This window comes from Furipterus horrens, unplaced genomic scaffold (assembly GCF_987537825.1).
Source record: "Furipterus horrens unplaced genomic scaffold, mFurHor1.1.pri manual_scaffold_4, whole genome shotgun sequence".
NCBI lineage: Eukaryota > Metazoa > Chordata > Mammalia > Chiroptera > Furipteridae > Furipterus > Furipterus horrens.
The window spans coordinates 54,054,636-54,074,438 of NW_028327174.1; the positions used below are offsets into that span (position 1 = coordinate 54,054,636).

At 50.3% G+C, this 19,803-nt stretch overlaps 1 protein-coding gene across 5 annotated transcripts in view; it reads right to left on the bottom strand.

Moving 5' to 3' along the window:
- The window catches only part of SMUG1 (single-strand-selective monofunctional uracil-DNA glycosylase 1), a 50,809-nt gene that overhangs the window by 11,526 nt on the left and 19,480 nt on the right, over nucleotides 1-19,803 (bottom strand). Inside the window, exon 4 of one of the 5 annotated variants that reach the window (XM_090273303.1) lies at nucleotides 13,412-13,713. The exons of the other annotated variants lie outside the window; for them this stretch is intronic. Coding sequence (XP_090129429.1) covers nucleotides 13,699-13,713 — 15 coding nt within the window. The 3' untranslated portion in view covers nucleotides 13,412-13,698. Of the gene's footprint in view, nucleotides 1-13,411; nucleotides 13,714-19,803 lie in introns of those variants that run through there. 5 annotated transcript variants of the gene reach the window in all.

Consider the following 19,803-nt stretch of genomic DNA (forward strand, 5'->3'; position numbering starts at 1 on the left):
TTTGGTGGAGTGTTCTGGGCTTTATAGTAGTGTTTCTCTGGGATTTCTTTAGGGTCAGTCTAAAAGCCCACAAGCCTGTGCTTCTGCCTGGGCCCAGAATGGGGAGGAAACTAAGGTGCAAAAGAAAGCCAGGGGCTGGGAGGATGATAGAGGTGACCCAGGTTCCCAGAAGAGGGGAATAATCTGAGGTTACAGGGCAGCAAGGCCCTGCTCCACCCCATCTTGGTATTCAGGTCCCAAAACCTGGTCATCAGTGTCATTTACTGACAGGGAGGGGTTGGGAGTGTGGAAGGACCCTTGCTCCTTAGGGAGTGAAGGCCAGATACTGTGTATGCCCCTGGCTTTCTGTAGGGAGGAAGGACTGGGGAGAAGGGCCTAGGCAGCAGTGTGCTACTCCTCAGTGTGTGTTCCCAACAACTAGGCTCTGAGCTCCCACCTCAGTCTTGGAGCCCTGCCTGGGTGTTGCTGAGGCAGGGAAGAATCTGGAGGAAAAACGTATACGCCCTTCTCCTGTTATCTTCCAGAGATGACAGACCCTCATTTTGGACCCATGCAAGCAAATGGAGAATTGTTCTTGCATCTTAATCTTGGAACACTTTCTAAGAGATGAATGCATGGAGCAAGGGTTGAGCAAAGAGGTGGGAAGGGAGGGGATCCCAAGCAGGAACAGAGCCATTTAGAGGTGAGCATGGATGAGGGTGAGTTCTAGCCCCAGAGATTTTGGGTAAGGAAAGAAGAGTCATTCACTCTTGTATCCATCATTCACTCAGCAAACATTTACAAAGGCAGCCATGTATCAGGCACGGCAACAGGAGACATACAGATAAATTAGAGAGGCAGGGGCAGCAACTGGAGAGGCTTCCAGAAACTCAGTTCCTCCCCTCAGACTTGCAGAGTTATCCAGGTCTCTGCTAGCTAAGCTTCTACCTCCAGGCCTCTCCAATCCAGAAGAAGTCTATTACCTGTAATTCTAGCTTCCTTCTTCAGCAGGGTTCCACCCCTGCTCCAGCCCCACCCCGGTCCCTACCACTCAAATATATCCTGCTCTTTTTCCTGACTTTGGAGCAACTTCTGGGCCACAGCGGTAGCAGAAAGAATGGGGCTGAACACTCTGAGCACCTTCCCAGCATCAGGGAGGAAGAGTGCCGAAGAGGTGAGCAGAGGCTAAGGAAGAGATATGAGTGGATGAGTCTATGCCGGATCCTCAGCCTGACTCTGTATCATGCTGGGAGAGGCATCATTCATTCTCTCAGGGAAAGAGATGGGGCAGGGGGAGGGAAATGAAAAACACCCACAGCCTATTAACCTACTTTTGCAACTTCATTAAAACAGAGTCTCCGACATGTCGCCATAAATTGTCTTCTGAGAGGCAAGCCAGATCCAACATCCTGTTCAGTGAAGCCCCTGAGAAGAGGCTGGAATAGCCAGGATGGAAGTGACAAGCACTGCGGGCCAGGGGGTGGTGGGTTCACTGAGTGGTATTGCAGGCTGGGCCAGCCTAGCTACTATATTGCAGGAGGTCTTCCTAGGTGGGCAGCCAATGGGTGAGGGTAAGGGAGGGGATTTTTTATAATATTGTACAGTTGTCCCCTGATCAAGAAACCTCGTAGCTTCCTGAAGTCTCTCAAGATGTGCCCTGAGCAATATGCCTCAAGACCCCAAGTACAACAGCCTCCAGCAGCCTCCAGACAGCCTGAAGCTGGAGAGGAAGCCTGGTCAGGGGAAGGAACACTGGCCTGTAGGTCAGTGGGGCTGGGGACCCAATCCCCAGTTGGGTGACCTGGATCCAGTACTTGTGTGAGTAGTGACTGAGTGCCCAGGCCCTGAAGAGGGACTGCTAGGGTTCAAATTCCCTCTTTGCCATGGAAGGACCTCAGCCAAGTTATTTAACTTCTCTGTGCCTTAGGGTACTCACAGGAATAATGATACCTCATAAAGTTATTAAATCTTAAATGGGATGACCCATGGAAAATGCATAGCACTTAAAACCTGGTACATCCTAGGGGTCAACAAACATGGGCTATTGTTGTCATTATTATGTACTTATCTAGGATTTCACAGGCCTGAAAAGGACCCTGAAGTTCATGAACTCTGATTATCTAGTTTTATAAACGAGGAAACTGAGGCCCAGAGAGGGGGAATGACTTGAGTCAAAATCAGGGTCCCGATTTCCTTTCACCTAATCCAAGAATCTTCCCTAGCATGTTCCCTCTGGGCCTCAGTTTCTTCACTTGCACAATGAAGGGATTAGAGTAGGTCGGTTGTTTCCTTTACCACTACTACCACCATCACCACCATCACTATCATCGCCTTAGAACCTCTTTTCAAACCAGCCTCAACTCAGAATCCTAATATGTAGAAGTCTGGAGAAAACAGTGCAAGGGCAGCTGGTAGTCTGGAGCCTGAGCAGCAGCCCCTCCCCCTGCCCTAGCAGCTACCAGAGGCCCACTAAAGAAACTAGGGGTGTCACAGACTCTGGGTCAAGCCACTGGCCAGGATGACCCCAGGGCTTCAGTCACAGGCACCCTAGGAAGCTGGGGTCCCACAAAGAGCAAGAGCTCTCCAAAATCACACTGGAAGAGAAGGAAGATCTGAAGAGAGACTTTCTGGGGCTAGCATTGCTTCCACGCTCTCTCTGCACAGAAAAGGGCAGAGGAGGGAGGGATGCATGGAGTGGACCAGAGGGCCTCCAGTTACAGCTGCGTATGGCCTGCCCAGGTACACACCACCCTGCATGCCTCCACCCTCACAAGCTTCCCAGCTCTGAGCCGCCTGCACTCCCACCATAACTGCAGCCCAAGAAAACATGGCCATAAAACAGACATTTGCTTTAATTTTCACTTGAAGGGACAATTTAGCACTGGCTGTTTGCAAGCTGTTGGAATTCTTTATGAGGCTCTACTATCATGTTTTCCCAAACTGCTCCCCCCCAAGCGGATTCCCAGGGTCAAAGTTCATACATAACTACTTAGGGGAAATAGGGTTGGAGAGAGCATGGGAGGTTGTGGAGAGTGGAGAATATATATTTTTCAATTAGATCCAGAGTGGCTGGGAAACTAAGAGCAAGAGAAAGTCAGGATAGGACAGCCCTGGGTCAGAGGCAAGGGCTGTGTTACTTTGCCCAGCCCTGCCTCCTCTCTTGGCCTCCCGCAAGCAGAGGCCAGTCCCGGTCATAAAAATGAAACACTGTGACTCAGCCCCAGCCTCAAGGGCCCTCACACACTTATTCACAGTGACCCGGATACTCATATTCACAGCCAAACCAATTTCACGGAGTTCTGGCTGGCATTTTCTGCTCTTGGCTTTCTTTAACTCACACTTCCAGCAGCTTTGCACCCCTTCCCGCCCACACAGACTGCTGACCCTTCTCTGTCCTCAGTTTCCTCCCTCAATCCCCTCTTCACCTGTTTGTGAGGGTCCTTCTTCCCTAGAAGACAGTGCTAGATTGTTTTAGATCCTCCCAGCTGCTCCAAGGAAGGGAAAAGTCACCAACACTCCTCCTTCCAAAATTGGGCTTGGTTCCTTTCCCTCGACTTTCCCACAGTCCAGCCCCTCTTCCCTCAAGAGCCCTGGGCTGAGAGGCGTCAGTGGGATAAAACTCCCACACCATAAACAAAGCAACTGCTCCCCAGTCTGGATGCACTGAAGTCCTTGGAGATTACAGACTGAAGAAGAGCTAGGGAGACAGACCCAGGGTCCCCTGAACATGTTCCAGGTCCCCTTCAGCTCCCTACAAAGAAAGTTTCCTGCCTCTGAAGTCTTATGGAGGCTGGAGGCACAGGGACTTAGGGATATGCTCTGGGGCCTTGATCCAACCCTCTCCAGGGGTGACATGGGAAGCAAAGGGGAGCCAGAGGCCATAATATAGGATAAGGGCCTCCCTTTACTGAAGACTCCCCCTCCTCACCCTTCTGAGGAAGTTTCCTGGCCTCTGTTGACAATTTCAGCTTCAGTGTTCCAAGGGAAGCATGATGAGGCAAAGGGGACATGTCTCAGGCTGGGAGAGACCCCAGAGGTCAGGGTCAGATGGCGGGCAGGATGTCCGGGAGGCAGGGGAGTTGCAGACTATGGGAACCTAGGGTGGTGAGAAATTCCGTGATTCCTGCGGAGCAGCATTTGCACAGGAGACTCCAGCAGAGGAACTAACTGGAAGCTCACTGAGGCTTTCTGCGGCCCAGGCTCTCCTAGCAGGCTGCAGATCAAGACCTCACTAAGATCTGATGCCACCCTCTTGTACTGACTGAAGGAGAGCTGGGGATGGGTTCTCCCAGGGAATAATGAAAGAGAAAAGAGACAGAGCAGAGCCTACATGAAGAGAAAGAAGAAGGGAAGGGGACCTGGGCATAACTCCCCAAATAACTGAGTCCCTATATGGATTACACGCATAATTAAGCTTTTACCTACTGAATCTTTTCTAATGCCCCAAAGAAGGCTTCAACATTAATCTTAGTTTTTATATAAATAATCTGAGGGCACAAGAGGTAAAGGAAGTGGTCTAAGACCACATGGATCTGTCTAGACCTGACACCAATCTCCTGGTGTGGTGGGGAGGACTCTCCAGACCCCTAAGTTTAACTGTCATTGACCTAGTTACCACCCCCAGCCTCCTCACCATCTATGGTGAAAGGAACGGTATGTGCATTTCCATCTCCATCCTCACCACCACCAAAACACAGAATCTTAGAGTAGGGACATCTAGCCTCCTCATGGTGTCATTGGAAAACTGAGGCCCACAGAGTGTAAGCTGCTTGCTCAGTCAGGATCACACAGCCAGGAAAAGCCAGAACAGGGACTTGATCTAATCCAGATGGATGTTCTTCCCAGAGAGCCTCTCAGCTATTTACACATACAGAAGCCAGGCACTGTGTTGGCACCAGGAAAGTAAAGATGAATATATAAGGACCCCGCCTTGAGAGGCTCAAAATGGGGAGAATGGGTCCTCCCAGCCAACCTCTAGGAAGACATTCTCCAAATGTCAAGGACCAAACTAAGGAAGAAGTTGCTGTAAGATGAAACAGTCAAATAGGCCTCCTTGAGGAGGTGGGCCTAACCCAATAGAGATGTGAGTGGGGAGAGGGCACCACTCCGGTGACCCATGCAGGAAGAGGAAATATAAGTGCACACGACTCATCTTATTGAGGAAGATACTCCTATTGGAGGATTATAGGAGAAGTCAGGTTGGGACCAGATCAGATCCCCTTGAATGCAAGGCTACGGAGTCTGAGATAACCCAGGGGCACTAGGGAGTCATGGGAGGGAGGCTTTTATCTGTGGTAGGAGGAGAACCCATGTAAAGAGGTTTATTAGAAAATCTGCCCTGGAAGTAGCTCACAGGGCAGACTGCCTAAGAGAAAACCTGAGGCACCCAGCATGTCAGCTTGAGTATCAGTGTGCTATCTCTAGGGATGAGTGTGTGTATTGTGTGTGGTGTATGTGTGTGTGTACATGTGTGTATGTATGAGGGGGGACCCAAAAACCCTGGAATTTATTTATAAAAAATTGTGTATTTACTCTTACATGTTTAAACTTGTCACCTCCAAAGTACTCTCTATTTGATGCACTACACTTATCATGTCGTTTTTTTCCACTGCTCAAAACAGTTTTTGAACTCATCAATTTTGATGCCTTTTAGTGCTTCTGTCGCTTTTTGTTTTTCCTCTTCCACATCAGCAAACCATTTCTTTTTGAGGACCTTTTTCATCTGGGGGGAAAAAAAGCCACTTGGGGCATGATCAGGTCAATAGGGAGGGTGGGGCATAGGGGTTGTGCCATTTTGGGTCAACAATTGCTGAATACTTAGCACGGTGTGTGCAGGTGTGCACATAAGTCACCCATCATAAAATGGGCAAACGTGTTGAAAGAGTTTTCAAAAAACATTCACTGAAGCCAAACACAGCCTCTCACAACAATGGCAGCTGATACACTGATATACGTAGATGGGTTCTAGGAAGAACACTCTCCTAGCGGAGGAAGCCTGTATTATAAGGGGCCCGCCTCCAGAAGATAATTCCGGTTTTTGAGGGGTTCCCCCCCATATGTGTGTATGCATGTATGCACTCATATGTAAGCATGATACTAAGATCAGGAGAGCCTGGTTTCACAAAACCGCCCTGGTCTGCTGGGGGGGGGGGGGGCGGGGCAAGTTGATGGATAGCCAGCTCCCCACCCTTCTGTTTCCCTCTCATAACCTCCCTGAATAGATAAGAGCGTTGCCACACATCCCTCCCCACAGACATTCTGTGGGCCTGCACCCCAGCATGCACATGAAGAAACCCTCCTAAAGGCAGAGACACACACACACCCAGAACAGAGGGAGCATCTCCTCACCTGACACGTCTCCCAAATCTCATGGCAGTGGTGAAGGACACCCAGGACGCTGTGAAAAGTAGGGGAGGGCGGAGCATCCATCCCTCCTGCTCAGACAGGCAGCAAGTCCAGTGGTGGGAGATAGGGGGCGCTGTTGTGAAGACAGTTCAACCAACCCAGACCCATATAAAAACGGAGAAGAAAATGTATTGAGACAAGAGTTGAGGCGGGGGAACCATTCAGAAGAAGGGTTGCTAGAGGCCATTAGGAACCCACCTGCCCCTCGCCTCCCTCTGCCCACTACCCTTCACACTACAAGCACTGACAGAAGTAACAGGGAGACCTGCCTTACCAGGATAGCTGTTTTATTTTGTCCTCCTTTGGGACCCAGGGTACCAAGGGGCTCAGGCCACCCTTTCGCTCTTCCCTCAGACAAGAGACCCCCAAAGATGGTGGCACTGCAACTAATGTGTTTCTGCTAGAGCTGTTGTTACTGTGACCCACAGTATCAATGAATAGTGATTAGCAATTATCACAGCCACACCATCATGTCCATTGTCCCAGGGAAAGGGAGCCGGTGGTCAGAATTCCTGGGGCTTTTCACCAGTCATCTGCTCACCCTGCCCTGCTTTCTGTTCTTACGACCCATGGAGAATCCTAATCTGGGGATTCATAGGATCTTGGAGTCAGAATAAAACTTGTAGAGAGATCTCATTCCTCATCACCATTTCTGCCCTCCTCCAGCCTGGGCACTCATAACCCCCAGGCATCCACAGCACTGGTGAATTGTTGAATGCGTGTGTCTGCCCTCAAGTCCTTGGTGCCCAAGTGGAGAAGTCTGGGGTTCTGCCATCTTTACAGTCCTGCGATCTTCCCTATCCCTCCCCAAGCCAGCCCAGACAGCCTCCCGCACTGATCTGTGACAACCTCCTCAAATGCCCATTCAGGGTCATCCAACCCCACCTCTCCAGGAAACCATTCCCAGTTCACCCTCACTCCATGCTCCTCTACTAGCTCCAGCTGACTTCTTCTGTAGCTGTTTGCCCTGAGCCTCCCATCGCCGGGCAGTGATCTGAATCGCCTGCTAAGAAATCTTCCAAACGTCTTCATCCACATTTCTGTCTTTTGCTCCAGTATGTCTGCAGGAAGTTCTCCTTGACATTTAACCTAAATTTTGCCCTGGGTGGAAAGGACTTGGAGAAAAGGCATTTATTTAAAGTCCTGTCCCAGCTTCCCAGGTCACTGATGTGCTTTGTTCTCCCTTTCAGCCTTCCAGAAGCACTTCCCCTCTCCACACCCCAGGCCAGTGCCCCTACACCATAGCACTCCAAAGCAGCTCAGGGGATGTCTGCCTCCAGGCTCAGCTCTAGATACCTGATGTCAGCCCCAGCCCCAGTGGAGCAAGGGAGCGCCATGGTACAGCCCAGCCCCCAGCCCCAGCCCCAGCCCCAGCCTGAGAAGGAGGTCATTAGGAGCTGTGCAATCCGTCCCCGAACAGGTACAGCTGAACAGCTGCATCCATTATCGGGGGCAGCTGCCAGAGAGAGGAACAGTCACGTGGCTCAGCAGGACCAACAGGAGGGTGGGAGGAGGCCTCAGGCTGGGGACTGGCTAGTCTGCAGCTGGAGAGTCAGGGCTGCAGGGGATAACCTGAGAATGACCTTGTAGTGACTTTAGCCTCCAGTCTCTGCACCCCGTTAGACACCCTTCCATCCCCCAGTTCCTAACCCTAGCCCTACCAGCCACCCTGGCCTTGGCATTTTCTCTTCCCCTTCAATGCCACTTATCTAGGGTATAAGGGCCCTTCTTACTCATTTTTTTAAAATAAAAAAATAGTCTCTTGGTGCTTAATAGGCCTGTATAACTGTGGAAGGTGGGTAGTTTTTTGGCCTAAATAACTGTTGGTGACTCCATGAGAGACGCTTCGGTTTGTAAAGAAAAAGAAGGAGGGAGTGTCCCTGTTAGGATGGAGAAGTGTTGGTGCAGGTGCGTTTTTCTCTAATTGTCTGTGTTGGTGCCAGGGCATGAAAGTGAAGGTGCGTGTGTGGCAGCCGTGTGCATGGTCCATTGCATGGGCGCAGCACGGGATGTGTTTTACATACTTGTACTGACCTGGGTACATTGCCATGTGCTGCAGTGCACTTGGGCAAAGATGGACGTGTTGACCTTGACCTTCTATTCTGTGCTTGTACACAGGCTCATATTCATATATGTATACATGTCACTGGGTTTGCTCAGGCACGCTGACACATGGGCTTTCACATTGCCTGTTTCTGACCCAGAAAGGGGAACCCTCCTAACCTGCCTGCTCCTTTGACCCCTCAGTACATCTCCCAGCTGAGTGGGCAGGGACTACTCCCTCCCCCAGAGCCACAGGTCAGGTGGCAGCTGGCAGGAGAGGAGAAAGAGAGGAGAGGAGGGGTGCTTCTCCAACACCTGTGAAGGTTCTTCGTTATATATGCAAATATCCTTATTAGAGATGCAGAGCACTTACCGAAGCTAATGGCTGCTGCAGCCATTTGTGTGTGGAAGTGCTGAGCAGAAAGAGACTGCGGGCTGCAGGAGAGGGAGGAGGCAGGACCATTGCCTTCTGGCTGAGCAGTCCCAGGGCTCATTCCCAAATCTGTCCTGGACAGTCCGGGTGGTGGGGATAAGGAGCAGGCACAGACCGATCAGCAGGGCACAGCACTGGGACTTGGCTTTGCTTGCGCAGACAGGCCTAAGAGGCCCCTACCCCCATCCTGAGTTAAGACCTGCCAGCTGGGTCCTTTAAGGAGCATTGCAGGGAAGTGCACAACCCCTGCCACTACCTCTCTATCCACCAAACCCAAAGCCAGGGTTCCTCTGGATCTTGGAGTAGGTGACCCTGGTCCCTGCTCCATAAGACACTAGGAGCCTCCTCAGGCCCAGCCTGACACACAGACAGACTAATATACAGCCTGCTTCCTATGACTCACTTGTTCCTTCTGCCACCTCTGCCACCAAACCCTGAGAAAGTCTCATTGTAGTGTTTTTCTGTCACACCAATCATAGAGAAAGGAGTCTGATTCTAGTTGCTACTGCCTCTCAGCCCCATTGCACATCCATTTATAGACTAGCTATTCCTTGGGGCTGCCTTGTGCTTTTCCAACCTCACTGCCACCAACGTGGCACCAGAGACAAATACAAACACACACACAATTCACACATGCTCTCAAACATGCAATCACTCCCCTCATTACAGGGACACACACCGTCCCATTTGTATTAACTTGAGTTTAGACACACCGACACTCAAAACAGTCCTGCCAGCCTCTGCTGTCCTTGAGCACTCATGTTACCCCATTTTGGGGACAGAGTCTACAGAGACCTCCCCTGCCCTACCCCCCACCTCTCCTTTCTTCATTTCTCCTTCCCCCTCCCGTCCTCCTCCCTGGGCACCCGTTTGCCAGGGTTATTTATAGAAGCAAGCGATAAATTCAGTGTGTTTCTCGGCGCGCAAAGCTATAAATAATGGCACAGATCATTAAACCCCGAGAGCAGGCCCAGCAGCCCCGCAAACAAGATGAAGTACAAACCACCACATGAGAGGGGGGGGGAGGGAGGTGCAAGGCAGAGCCCCAGACCCAGGGCCTGTGGGCCCCAACCTGCACCCCTCTGCCTAGTACCAATGAACGTGGCCTCCAAGGGGCCTTCCTGGGTGGGCACTAGGGGAGTGGAGAAAGCAGGTCTGGGCTTGCAGGCTGGTGAACAGGGCTCGTCCCCACATAATTTCCATACCCTTCCTCTCTCCCTCTTGCACCCTGTTTCCCACCTCCCCATCATCTGCTTCTCTCTCCCCATCCCACACTGTTCTTTCATCTTTTCCTATAGTTTCTTTTTCCAAATTGCTTTTATCACCTCTATCTCTCCATTCTCCTTTACCTTCTGCTCATCACCTCTCCTTTTTACCCACCTGTTCTCCTCCCAGCCCTTCCTACCCCCCAACCCTGAATCCCCAGGCCCCAGGAGGGGCCCTGAACCCACCAAGAAACCCTCAGAGGCAGAAAGTCCCCTGTCAGCAGAATGTGATGCTGGCTGCTGATTCAGTGTCTGTAATCTCCCAGGCAGAGGCAGCCGTGGTGGAGCGGGGGGGTGGGGGGGGTGGTTCTGGGAAGATGGATGAGGAGTATAAGAACAAAATGGCACGTACACCAGGGACAGGCTCCAGGCAGAGTGAGGTTGCAGGGAGTAAAACCAGAGCCCCAAGCTTCAGCTCAACCCTACCACCTCTGGCTGGTCAGTCGAGTGACAGACGTGCTTTCTGGGTACAGAGAGCCAACCCCATGGGAAAGATAAGGCAAATGGAAAGGAACAGAGGGGACCAGGCAGGGGTGGCAGGGAAGGGAAAAGGGGTCGAAGGACTCAGAGAAAGAGGGTCAGAGGAAACTAAAACAACAAGGGGCATAGAAGGATGACCCTACCCAGTCCCACCCATTCCCAGTTTCAGTGTGGACTCCAAAACAGCCATATTGTGCTCCTGAGTCCAGGCCACAGAGTGGAAGATTTTGGGATCTTGACTCTGGCTACCACAACCCTCCCTCCTTCCCTTTTAGGAAGTACTTCTACTCTTTGGGAGGTCACCCAGCCTGACTCAGGCACATGTTTTGGAGGTCTCCCTCAGCCCCCACCCTAAGTCACCTGCATTTGGGAATCTTTTATCCCTTCCCACTGGGAAGTTCTTACGATTTCCTGCTTCAGTGTGAGCCTCTCTTGGGAGGGCAGAACTTACATCCAAAATGTGCTGTACGGGGCGCTAGGAAGCCAAGCAACACTTGACTCTTTGAAGCATAATCAAACCCAGGGGTGGCAGGCAGTCAGTTCTCTCCTTCTGCAGCCACGTCAGGCAAATAGACTTCAGATGGGGCAGCAGGGATAAGACTCAACTTTAACCAGAACCCGCTGGAGCTAAGGGTCAGGAGATGCTAGGATGGGGCAGTTTAATCATCTAAAAGTTAAGGGAAACCCCATGGGCCTAAGCAAGGTGCAGCCTGGCCTTGTGGCCGGGGGGTGCACAAAAAAGCCTTGGAGCCTTCGTCTGCCCCTGCCATTCCCACCCCATGGCAAAAGAGCCCATCTGCTCCTGGCTTGCTCCCCTGTTGGCCTCCTTGATGCAGAAGTCAGTTATTTGCCCAGGGATTTATAGTAGGAGCTAAGGCAGCAGCTAAATCCCCCAGCCACAGAGGTAACTCAGTTGCCACAATGGGCCAGAACCTGGGAGCTGGGAGCTGTCAGGCTGGGAGGCAGCACAGCAGGGCTGGAGAGGAAAACACTTGTCCCTGCTCCCAGGGGGCAGCAGCCAATAAATCCCCTCAGGCACCGATTAGGGCTGGCAGTCTGACCAGATCTGGAGGGCTGGTGGCAGAGATTACACCACCACAGCAGTGGCACAAAAACAGGCTGCAGCTGAGGGATGGGATGGTCCATGAGAACTTCTCAAAGCAGCTGGGCTAGTAGTAATGAGTAGGAGAGTGAAACCTGTTTCCCAGGAGACAGGTGAAGCAACATCGTGGTTAGGGAGGCCTGGTTCTCCAGAGCCAAAATGCTTGGGCTCAAATTCTGGCTCTGCCCCTTACTAACTGTGTGACCGTGAGCCAGTTACTTACTTCCCTGTGCCTTCGTTTCTTGATCTGTAAAATGGGAACGAGAAGAGTAGCTACTTCGCACAGCTATTGTGATGGTTAAATGAGATGCTATGCAGACAGTGAGTGCTTAGGTCAGTGCCTGTTGATGTAAGATTAGTAGCACTGCCAGACAGAATGAGCTCCCACAGGTAAGTTACAACTAGTATTATGCAGAGCCAGAAGAAGGGACCAAATGATCTTTGGAGGAATGTGGGGGTGCCAAGATGATGTTTAAAGAAAGAGGGCTCTTTTAACCTCACTGGGAGAGAAAGTAGGAACAGCTTCTCTCAGGGCCAGTATCGATTCCTGTGGTTAAGAGCTCAGGCTCCTTAGGCAGAGTGGCCTGCATTCAAGTTCTAACACTTATTAGTTATGAGACCTTCAGCAAGTTATTTAACTTCTCTACACCTGACAGTACACATCTATAAATCAGGGATGATGATAATACTTACCTCACAGTCTTATTGAGGAGATTACATGAGATTTTAAGTGTTTAGAGGTACCTTGTCTGTAGTAAGTGCTCATTAGATTTTAGTCTCATTATTACTATTATTTCATCATGTGAATGAGGACTACACAGTGGACCCTAAATTCAAGCAGTGAAGCTGACAGGGAGAGAAAGGAAGGAGAGCAGGGGTAAAGGCTGGGAGCAGGGGGAAGAGGGACCAATAAGGAAAGGGAGCCAGAAAGTAGAAAAGGAAAATAGAGGGCAGTAGGGGAAGATGGGAGACTTGAAGGCAGAAAGAGGGAAAAGGGAATGGCACAGAGATGAGGTTGGGGAGAGCTAGGGGAAGCAGAAGGGAGATAGAGGAGAACCCTACAGGGAAAGGACTGGAAGGCAGACGGGGGTGGGGGGGTGCACAAAATGAATGGAGTCTCAGAGCAGGGGTCAGAGCAGTGGAAGGGGATAAAGGAGGCTGTGGGGAGTATTGAAGAGCAAGGGAAATAAGAAGTGGCTAGGAGGAAAAAAAGGAGAGACCAGAATACAGGCTGAGAGACAGAGGAGGAAGAGCTCTATCCAGAAAAACAGCAAGCCAAAGCTGGGGCAGCTTGTTACACTGCCCCACTGCCCCCTCCCCAGCTTCCATTTTCAGCTTGGCTTCCCCCCGACCTCCCTTCTGCACCCCTCCTGCCGGCCTCTACTTTCTCAGCACCATGCCCTAAGGCATGAGATGCAGCAGGGAGGGTGAGAAGGACAGGAAAGAAACAGTCCCCAAGAAGAACAGAACCCAGGGGTCCACGCCTCCTACTGGTAGCTCCCTCTTCATCCACATGAAGATAGGACAGTGGCAAAGACCTACAAGACTGGAATGATAATTACACAGCTAAAGCATTAGCATTTTGCAGTTTACAAAGTGTTTTACAAGTCCCGAGTCTGACAACACTCTTTGTGATACAGGTAATAACACCCCCATTTATTATCTTTAACATCAAGCAGTTATATAAAACTTATTGCCTGCCAAGCACTTCACATGTGTTAACTCTTATTCATGACAACAGTTATCCCCATTTTACGGATGAGACAAGCTGAAGCTTAGTTTCTGTGGCACTCCCTTTGCCTCATCTCTGCTCTCCCCGGTCTTTGCTTGACCTTCTGTCTATTCCCCCATCTTCTCCTCTTGTGTTCCCTTGATTCCCCTCTTTCAACCACGCTACCTCACCAAACTTCAAGTTGGCTTTCTGTTAACTCTCTGGGAACTGCCCCCATGACCAGCAAGACCTGGTGTGATGGCATATGATCAGCACCCCTTCATTTGGACACCACCTGGAAGGCAGCAACCAGAAAGAAATTATACTGCAGCTGAAGTAAAATATGACAATATCTTCTGAGATGCTGTTTTTCCCACTCCCTCCCCAGAAGATCTGAGATAATCCAACATATAAGACGCAGACATAACAGAACCATTAAAATGTCTGTGAAAGAGCAGGACAGATAAATAAGGATGAGAAAATGTCCCCAGAAAGGATGGGTAGTTACTGCAGAGGTACCCCAAACTTAGTGCTCTGCTTGTTAACACTGGAAATAACTGAAACCAGGTAGTGGCTAAAAACTTCCTCACTGACACCAGCAATTCCTTCTTTTTGTCTCTGATTCTGTACTGAGCACCTACTATGTGCCACACGTCAAAGATGTGACCAACACCAAGGACACAGACTTTTCTCCTCACTCTACAAGTTCAAAGAGATTCTGCCTGAGATGTGCTGGGCATAGTTGCTGTAGAAGAAATGACGGGGCACTGAGCTGAAGAGCTGAGGAGCAGTGAGCAATGTAAAGGTGGGAGGTCGTGGGACCCAGGGTGAGGAAGGACGCACACAAAGTTGTCCCAGAGTGGAGAAACTGAGGCTCAAGCTGGCTTCCTGCCCCCAAGCTCTTTTAACCTGCCCTCCCACACCGGAATGGTCCATTTGGAACAAAGTCCCTGCCTACCCCTCAATCTCTCCACCTTTCATGCCATGCTGGTGACGGCTGCTCCTGCTCGTTAGCACATCAGCATGGGGATCATCAGGAACCAAAATAAATCAGATGAAAATAATATCCCATGCTTTTCCACAGAAACAATGTCTTCCCTCCCAGCTGGCGCAATTTCCAGCCTGCCGGAGGAACAAGAACCTTTAAAAGAGTGGTAGAGGACAGCAATATACTATAGAGGAAAGACATAGGTTCCTTTGGGGAAAACTCCAGATTTGCTTGAGAGGCTCCCTTCCACAATCACACAAAAAAGCTGCCCCTTCTCCAGCAGCAGGCAGAAAAGACCTACACCATCTATGGCTGTGTGTGAAATATGTACAGGTTAACTTAAAAGCTGGTTTTAGGAAGGCCAACATCTGGCCTGGTAGCACTGGAGGTATCTAAGCAGGAAAGACTCCAAGTACATGGCACTGGTGATATGCTCAGGACATCCACACCAAGGTCTTGAAACACATAGCAGGGGGGTTGAGTGGTTGGTGGGACTGAATACTGAAGCACAATCCTGAGCAGATAGGTGGGTGCAATAACCAGCAATATGGACCAACCATGCTTTACCTGCTCAGCCACCATAAAAAACTGATCTCATTTTTCCCTCCCGCTCTCTTTTCTGAGGCATAGATTGTCCTCATCAGAGGCTCCTGGGTAAAAGAACCTGGAGTTAAGAAAGAAGTTCATAAAACTTCTTACATAACAAAATTAGCTCTTTCCCACAGTGGGGAAAAAGACACCCACCCCAACTCGTCCGAATCCCAGGCACCACCCTCTCACCTTCAAAGCCTGACTGAGCCTCCAGTGAGAACAGACAGACTGACAAGACAACTCTCTCAGAGAAGGGGCCCTCCATGGTAGGTCAGGTAGACTAATAGGCAAGGCCTTTCCCAGAAACACCTCTTCCAAATACACACACTTCGTCATGCAACTCCCTTCATGGCTCCCTAATGCACACAGAATAAACCTGCACTCGCACCACAGTACTGATTCTGGCATTTAGAGCTCTCCTTCACGCCCACCCATACTGAGCACTTATAATTTGCTCTTCCTCCATCACTCTCCCTGTCCCCAACTGCTGGCTCCCTTATGGTTCAAGGAACATACGCTGACCCATCCTGTTTCCAGCCCATTTTTCCCAGAATGCAATCCCCACCAGGTCCTGGGAATCCCATATGTTCATCAAAGCTCTCCCCATTCTCGTCCAAGACGTTCAAATCCCAGCATCTTTCACTCATGGAAGTTGTCCCCCTCGCCTCTGGATGGGCTTCTTGCCTTTGTGTCACTGGTGCTAAGAGGTATCTGGGAATTTTTGTGAAATTGAAGGAAAACTCCAAACCTGTTCTCTGGCAAGCTTTCTTTTCTGTGACTCCCAGGGTTCCCAGAAGTAAGGGGCCAATCAGGACAGAGCCCCATTCCCCACGTCAGCGGTGAGGCCTTGGAAAGACAAGGCTGCTGTAGAAGACACTGCAGGGGCTTCCAAGAATCCTGAGACCGTGGGGATGGGTACTTCTGAGGGGCTTTGGGGGCACTAAACCAGTGGTGGCAGTCTCCTTTCTTCCTCTGCTCCCTCTCTTTCACTATCTCTCAGTCCCTCTCAATCTTCATCACTCTCTTTTTCAATTTTAGGTGTGGGTGGGGGTCCTTCTGCCTGAGAGACACCTCTCCTTACAGCCTTGCTACTCAAACTGTGATGTGAGAACCAGCAGCATCAGCATCCCTGGAAATATGTTAGAAATGCAAACTCTTAGGCCCCAGTCCAACCTGGTCAATCCAATTCTCCAGTTTCACAGAGTCCCGGGGTTCATGTACACATTCAAGTTTGAAAGCAGTAGTTTAAAGAATGAGAAAGGACAGGCCAGGGGTCCAACAGGGAAGCTGAATGCCTAAGACATCCACCCATTCATTCATTCATTCATCCTTTCAAATAATATTTAATAAGCACCTACTGACTGCAAAGTGCCATGCTAGGCATTGGAGAGAAAATGGTGAATAATCACACCAGGCTGGAGAGGATAAGATCATGTTCCCCATCTGGTTGCCCCAGCCCAGCTCCCCTGAGTTGGAGGGATGCTTGGATAAGGAACAGGGATGCATTTGACTGGAGAATCTCTCAAGACCCTGATGCTGGTAAGGGATTCCTCCCCCTCCCCAATCAAAAAACAGTGAGATAGGAGGGAAGAAATAATGAGAACAAGGGGAGGAAACATGGAACAGGAAGAAACAGAGAACATGGAAATGAGAATAGCACAATGTCCCACATCCCAACTCCAGGCACAACAGGGATCCTCAGCACCTCCATGAATGCAGGACAGCCCCAGTCCCTCCAGCACCCTCCACCCCAGGAGCTCAGAGGAGAGAGAATAGGTCACAGCTTGGGGAAATGTGACCAAGGCCAATTCGAAGGACACGGAAATAGTAAAAAACACACAGACTCAGGAGACAGTGTGGGGGCTTCAGGTGAATGAAAGTAACTGCTGTGTGGAGAATGAACTGTAAAGGCACAAGGAGAGGATGCTGTCAGGGGATTCCTGTGGTCGACAGGGCAAGCAAGACAACGTGTCTTGACTAGGATTGTATATGTGGAGATTGTGAGATGTGGTCAGATTTGGGATATATTTGGATGACAGGGCTGATAGAATTTGCATATGGATTGAGTATGAGAGATGAGGGAAAGAGTTAAACACCCTTCGGTGTGGGGCCTGAGCTACCTAATGGATTAGAGTAATACAGGTGACCTGGAAAAAAGGTTTGGAGCAAGGTTTGGAGAGAAGGAAAGACCTAGGGCATAAAATGGGGAAGAAGAGAGCCCATGTTGGAAAGTCACAAGGAATCAAAATGAAAAAATGGAAAAATGATTCAGGGGTCCTTAGTTCAAGCTTTTTGAGGGCAAGAATTGTTTCCACTGTGCCCCTTAAGAGTCCTCCATTGCTATTCTGCACATAGAGTATACATGTTTCCAGGTATTCAGTAAACATTTGTTGCTTGTTGAGAAGTGATCCAAAAGGCAGCGTGGGGTGATATAAAGAGCACTCAACTATGTCTTGGGAGCCCTATCCACCTACTGGTAGAGGGTCCTCAGGACATCAGTTTCCCTACTGGCAAAGCAGTAAAGGTAAACCAGATCTTGAGGTCCTTTTCCGCCCCAATTCTCTGTCCCAGTCTGAGATCGGGATGCTGAGCTTCAGGAGCCCATGTAGGTCCTTGAACATGGTGGCATGAAGAGGTCAGTCTGTCTGGTATGTGGAGTTTGGAGAAGTACAAAGCCAAGGCCCACTGTGTTGGGACCATCTAGATTTGGGCTATGAGGGTCTGCCCACCAGGGTGGCTGGGAATGAGAAATGATCAATCCAAGAGCCTCCCCAACAGCCCATTCTCAGACCTTCCTTGCTGTGATGTCTCAGCATTTTTTGGTTTTCTTTCTTTTCTTCTTCTTCTTCTTCTTCTTGTTTTTTTGTTTGTTTGTTTTGCAACTCCACAACTTCTAAATATTGAAATGTCTGGACTTGGTCAATAAATGTCCTTTATTTTCTCTCTGTGCTTACTCCTTAAGGGGTTTCATTTGGTGCCACTCATAACTCTCAAATTTATATCTATAGCCTGGACTTCACATTAAACTCCAGACCTGTGTATCAATCTGCCTACTGGACACTTCTACTTGGATGCTTAACAGGCATCTCAAACCTTACATGTCCAAAACTGACTCCTCCAAAACCACACTTCTCCCACAATATTCCCCATATCAATTCATGGAAACTCCATGGTTCTGATCACTCAGGCCAAATCACTTGGTCTCATCCTGAATCCACTCTCTTTTACACACCATCCATCTGTACCATCAGCAAATCCCTTGGATCTCTCTGCAAAGTATATCCAGAATTTGACTACTCACCACCACCTCCACTGTCACCTCCCTGTCCAGGCCACCATCATCTCTTACCTGGCACTACAACACGCTCCAAAATGGTCTCCCTGCTTCTGCCCTTGTTTTCTTAATCTAGTATATGGTGGATTATGTCGTTGTCCTGCTCAAAATCCTCCAGTGACTCCCCATCTTACTCAGAGTGAAAGCTAAAACCCCACTGTGACTTATTAGTCTGTACATGATCTGGTTTCCATGACCTTGACCTTTTAGACCTATCACTTCTCTTCCCTTATTCTCTTTGCTCCAGCTGTGTATCAGCCTCACAGCTGTTCCTCGAACACACGAGACACATTCACATCAGGGCCTTTGCCCTTGTTCTCTTTGTCAGGAATCCTCCTTCCCAGAATCTGCATGGGTACGAAGCATCTGACAGAATAGCAGGCTCCACATGTTGAGGGAACTGAGCAGGGATACAGAATGAAGTGAGGAGGAAGTGACAATGGAGTCTGATCCCACACAAGAAACAAAACGGCTTGTTTTGCTTTCTCTGTCTTCCTCCTTATGGGGGACCTGCCCCACCCTGGTTCCTCAGGAAGTACCCCACTCTCCATCCTACCCTCGGAAGAGCCTCAAGCTATGACAGCATCATTTCCCTCTCATACTCTCCCAGACCTCTTGAAAAAGAAACACCTCAATCCTCTGGAGCTGAATGTGCTCAGTTCCTAACAGATGTAAGGAAGGATAGGTCTCTTCTAATCATGCACTCCTGACACCTTTATTTCCACCACCCTCCACTGGGGCCTAGCCCATCAGGTCCAACACGCACTTCCTTGGTCCCATTAGCACACGTTTGGAGGCAGGCTGAGGAGTAAAGGCTGGCTAGAGGTGGTTAGCAGCCCAGCAGCAGGCCTCTGAGCTGTGGGGACTTGAGGCGGTGGGTTTGGGCGTGGGAGGATGCAGAGGTCAGAAAGCCCCCTCACCCTCCAAACTAAAGCAAAGAGAAACAGAAGCTGTGATGAAATGGTGACTGAGAAAGAAGCAGAGAGACCATCAGCCAGGAAAAAGGGTCACAGTCAGAGGCAGAAACGGGGAGAGGAGCAAACGTTGACAGATGGCAGAGCAAGAGACAGGATGTGCAAGAGCGAGTCAGACACCCAGAGAGAGACAGACGGACAGACGGAGAGACAGAGGGAATCAAAAGCCGACCAGAAGAAATAGAAGAGGAGCAGCCAGACGGGGGGCTGGGGGGGGGGGGGCACAAGCTGCCCTAAGCGATGGAGCGACAGATACACCAAGGGAGCGACGCGCTGACGGACAGACCAGAAGGCTGCAAAGAAGGCGAGGGAGAGAAAAAGAGTGGAGGCGGGAGTGGCGGGAAGCGGGGGGCACGGGGCGGGCGCGGCGGAGCGGGCGGGCTCGGGGAGCCGGCTCGTAAAAGCCGCGCGGAGCGGGGAAATTGCCGCCAGAATCGCTGAGCTCCACAAAACGCCGCCCGCGCGGCTCGCTGCCGCGCCCGCTCCAATCTCCAGCCT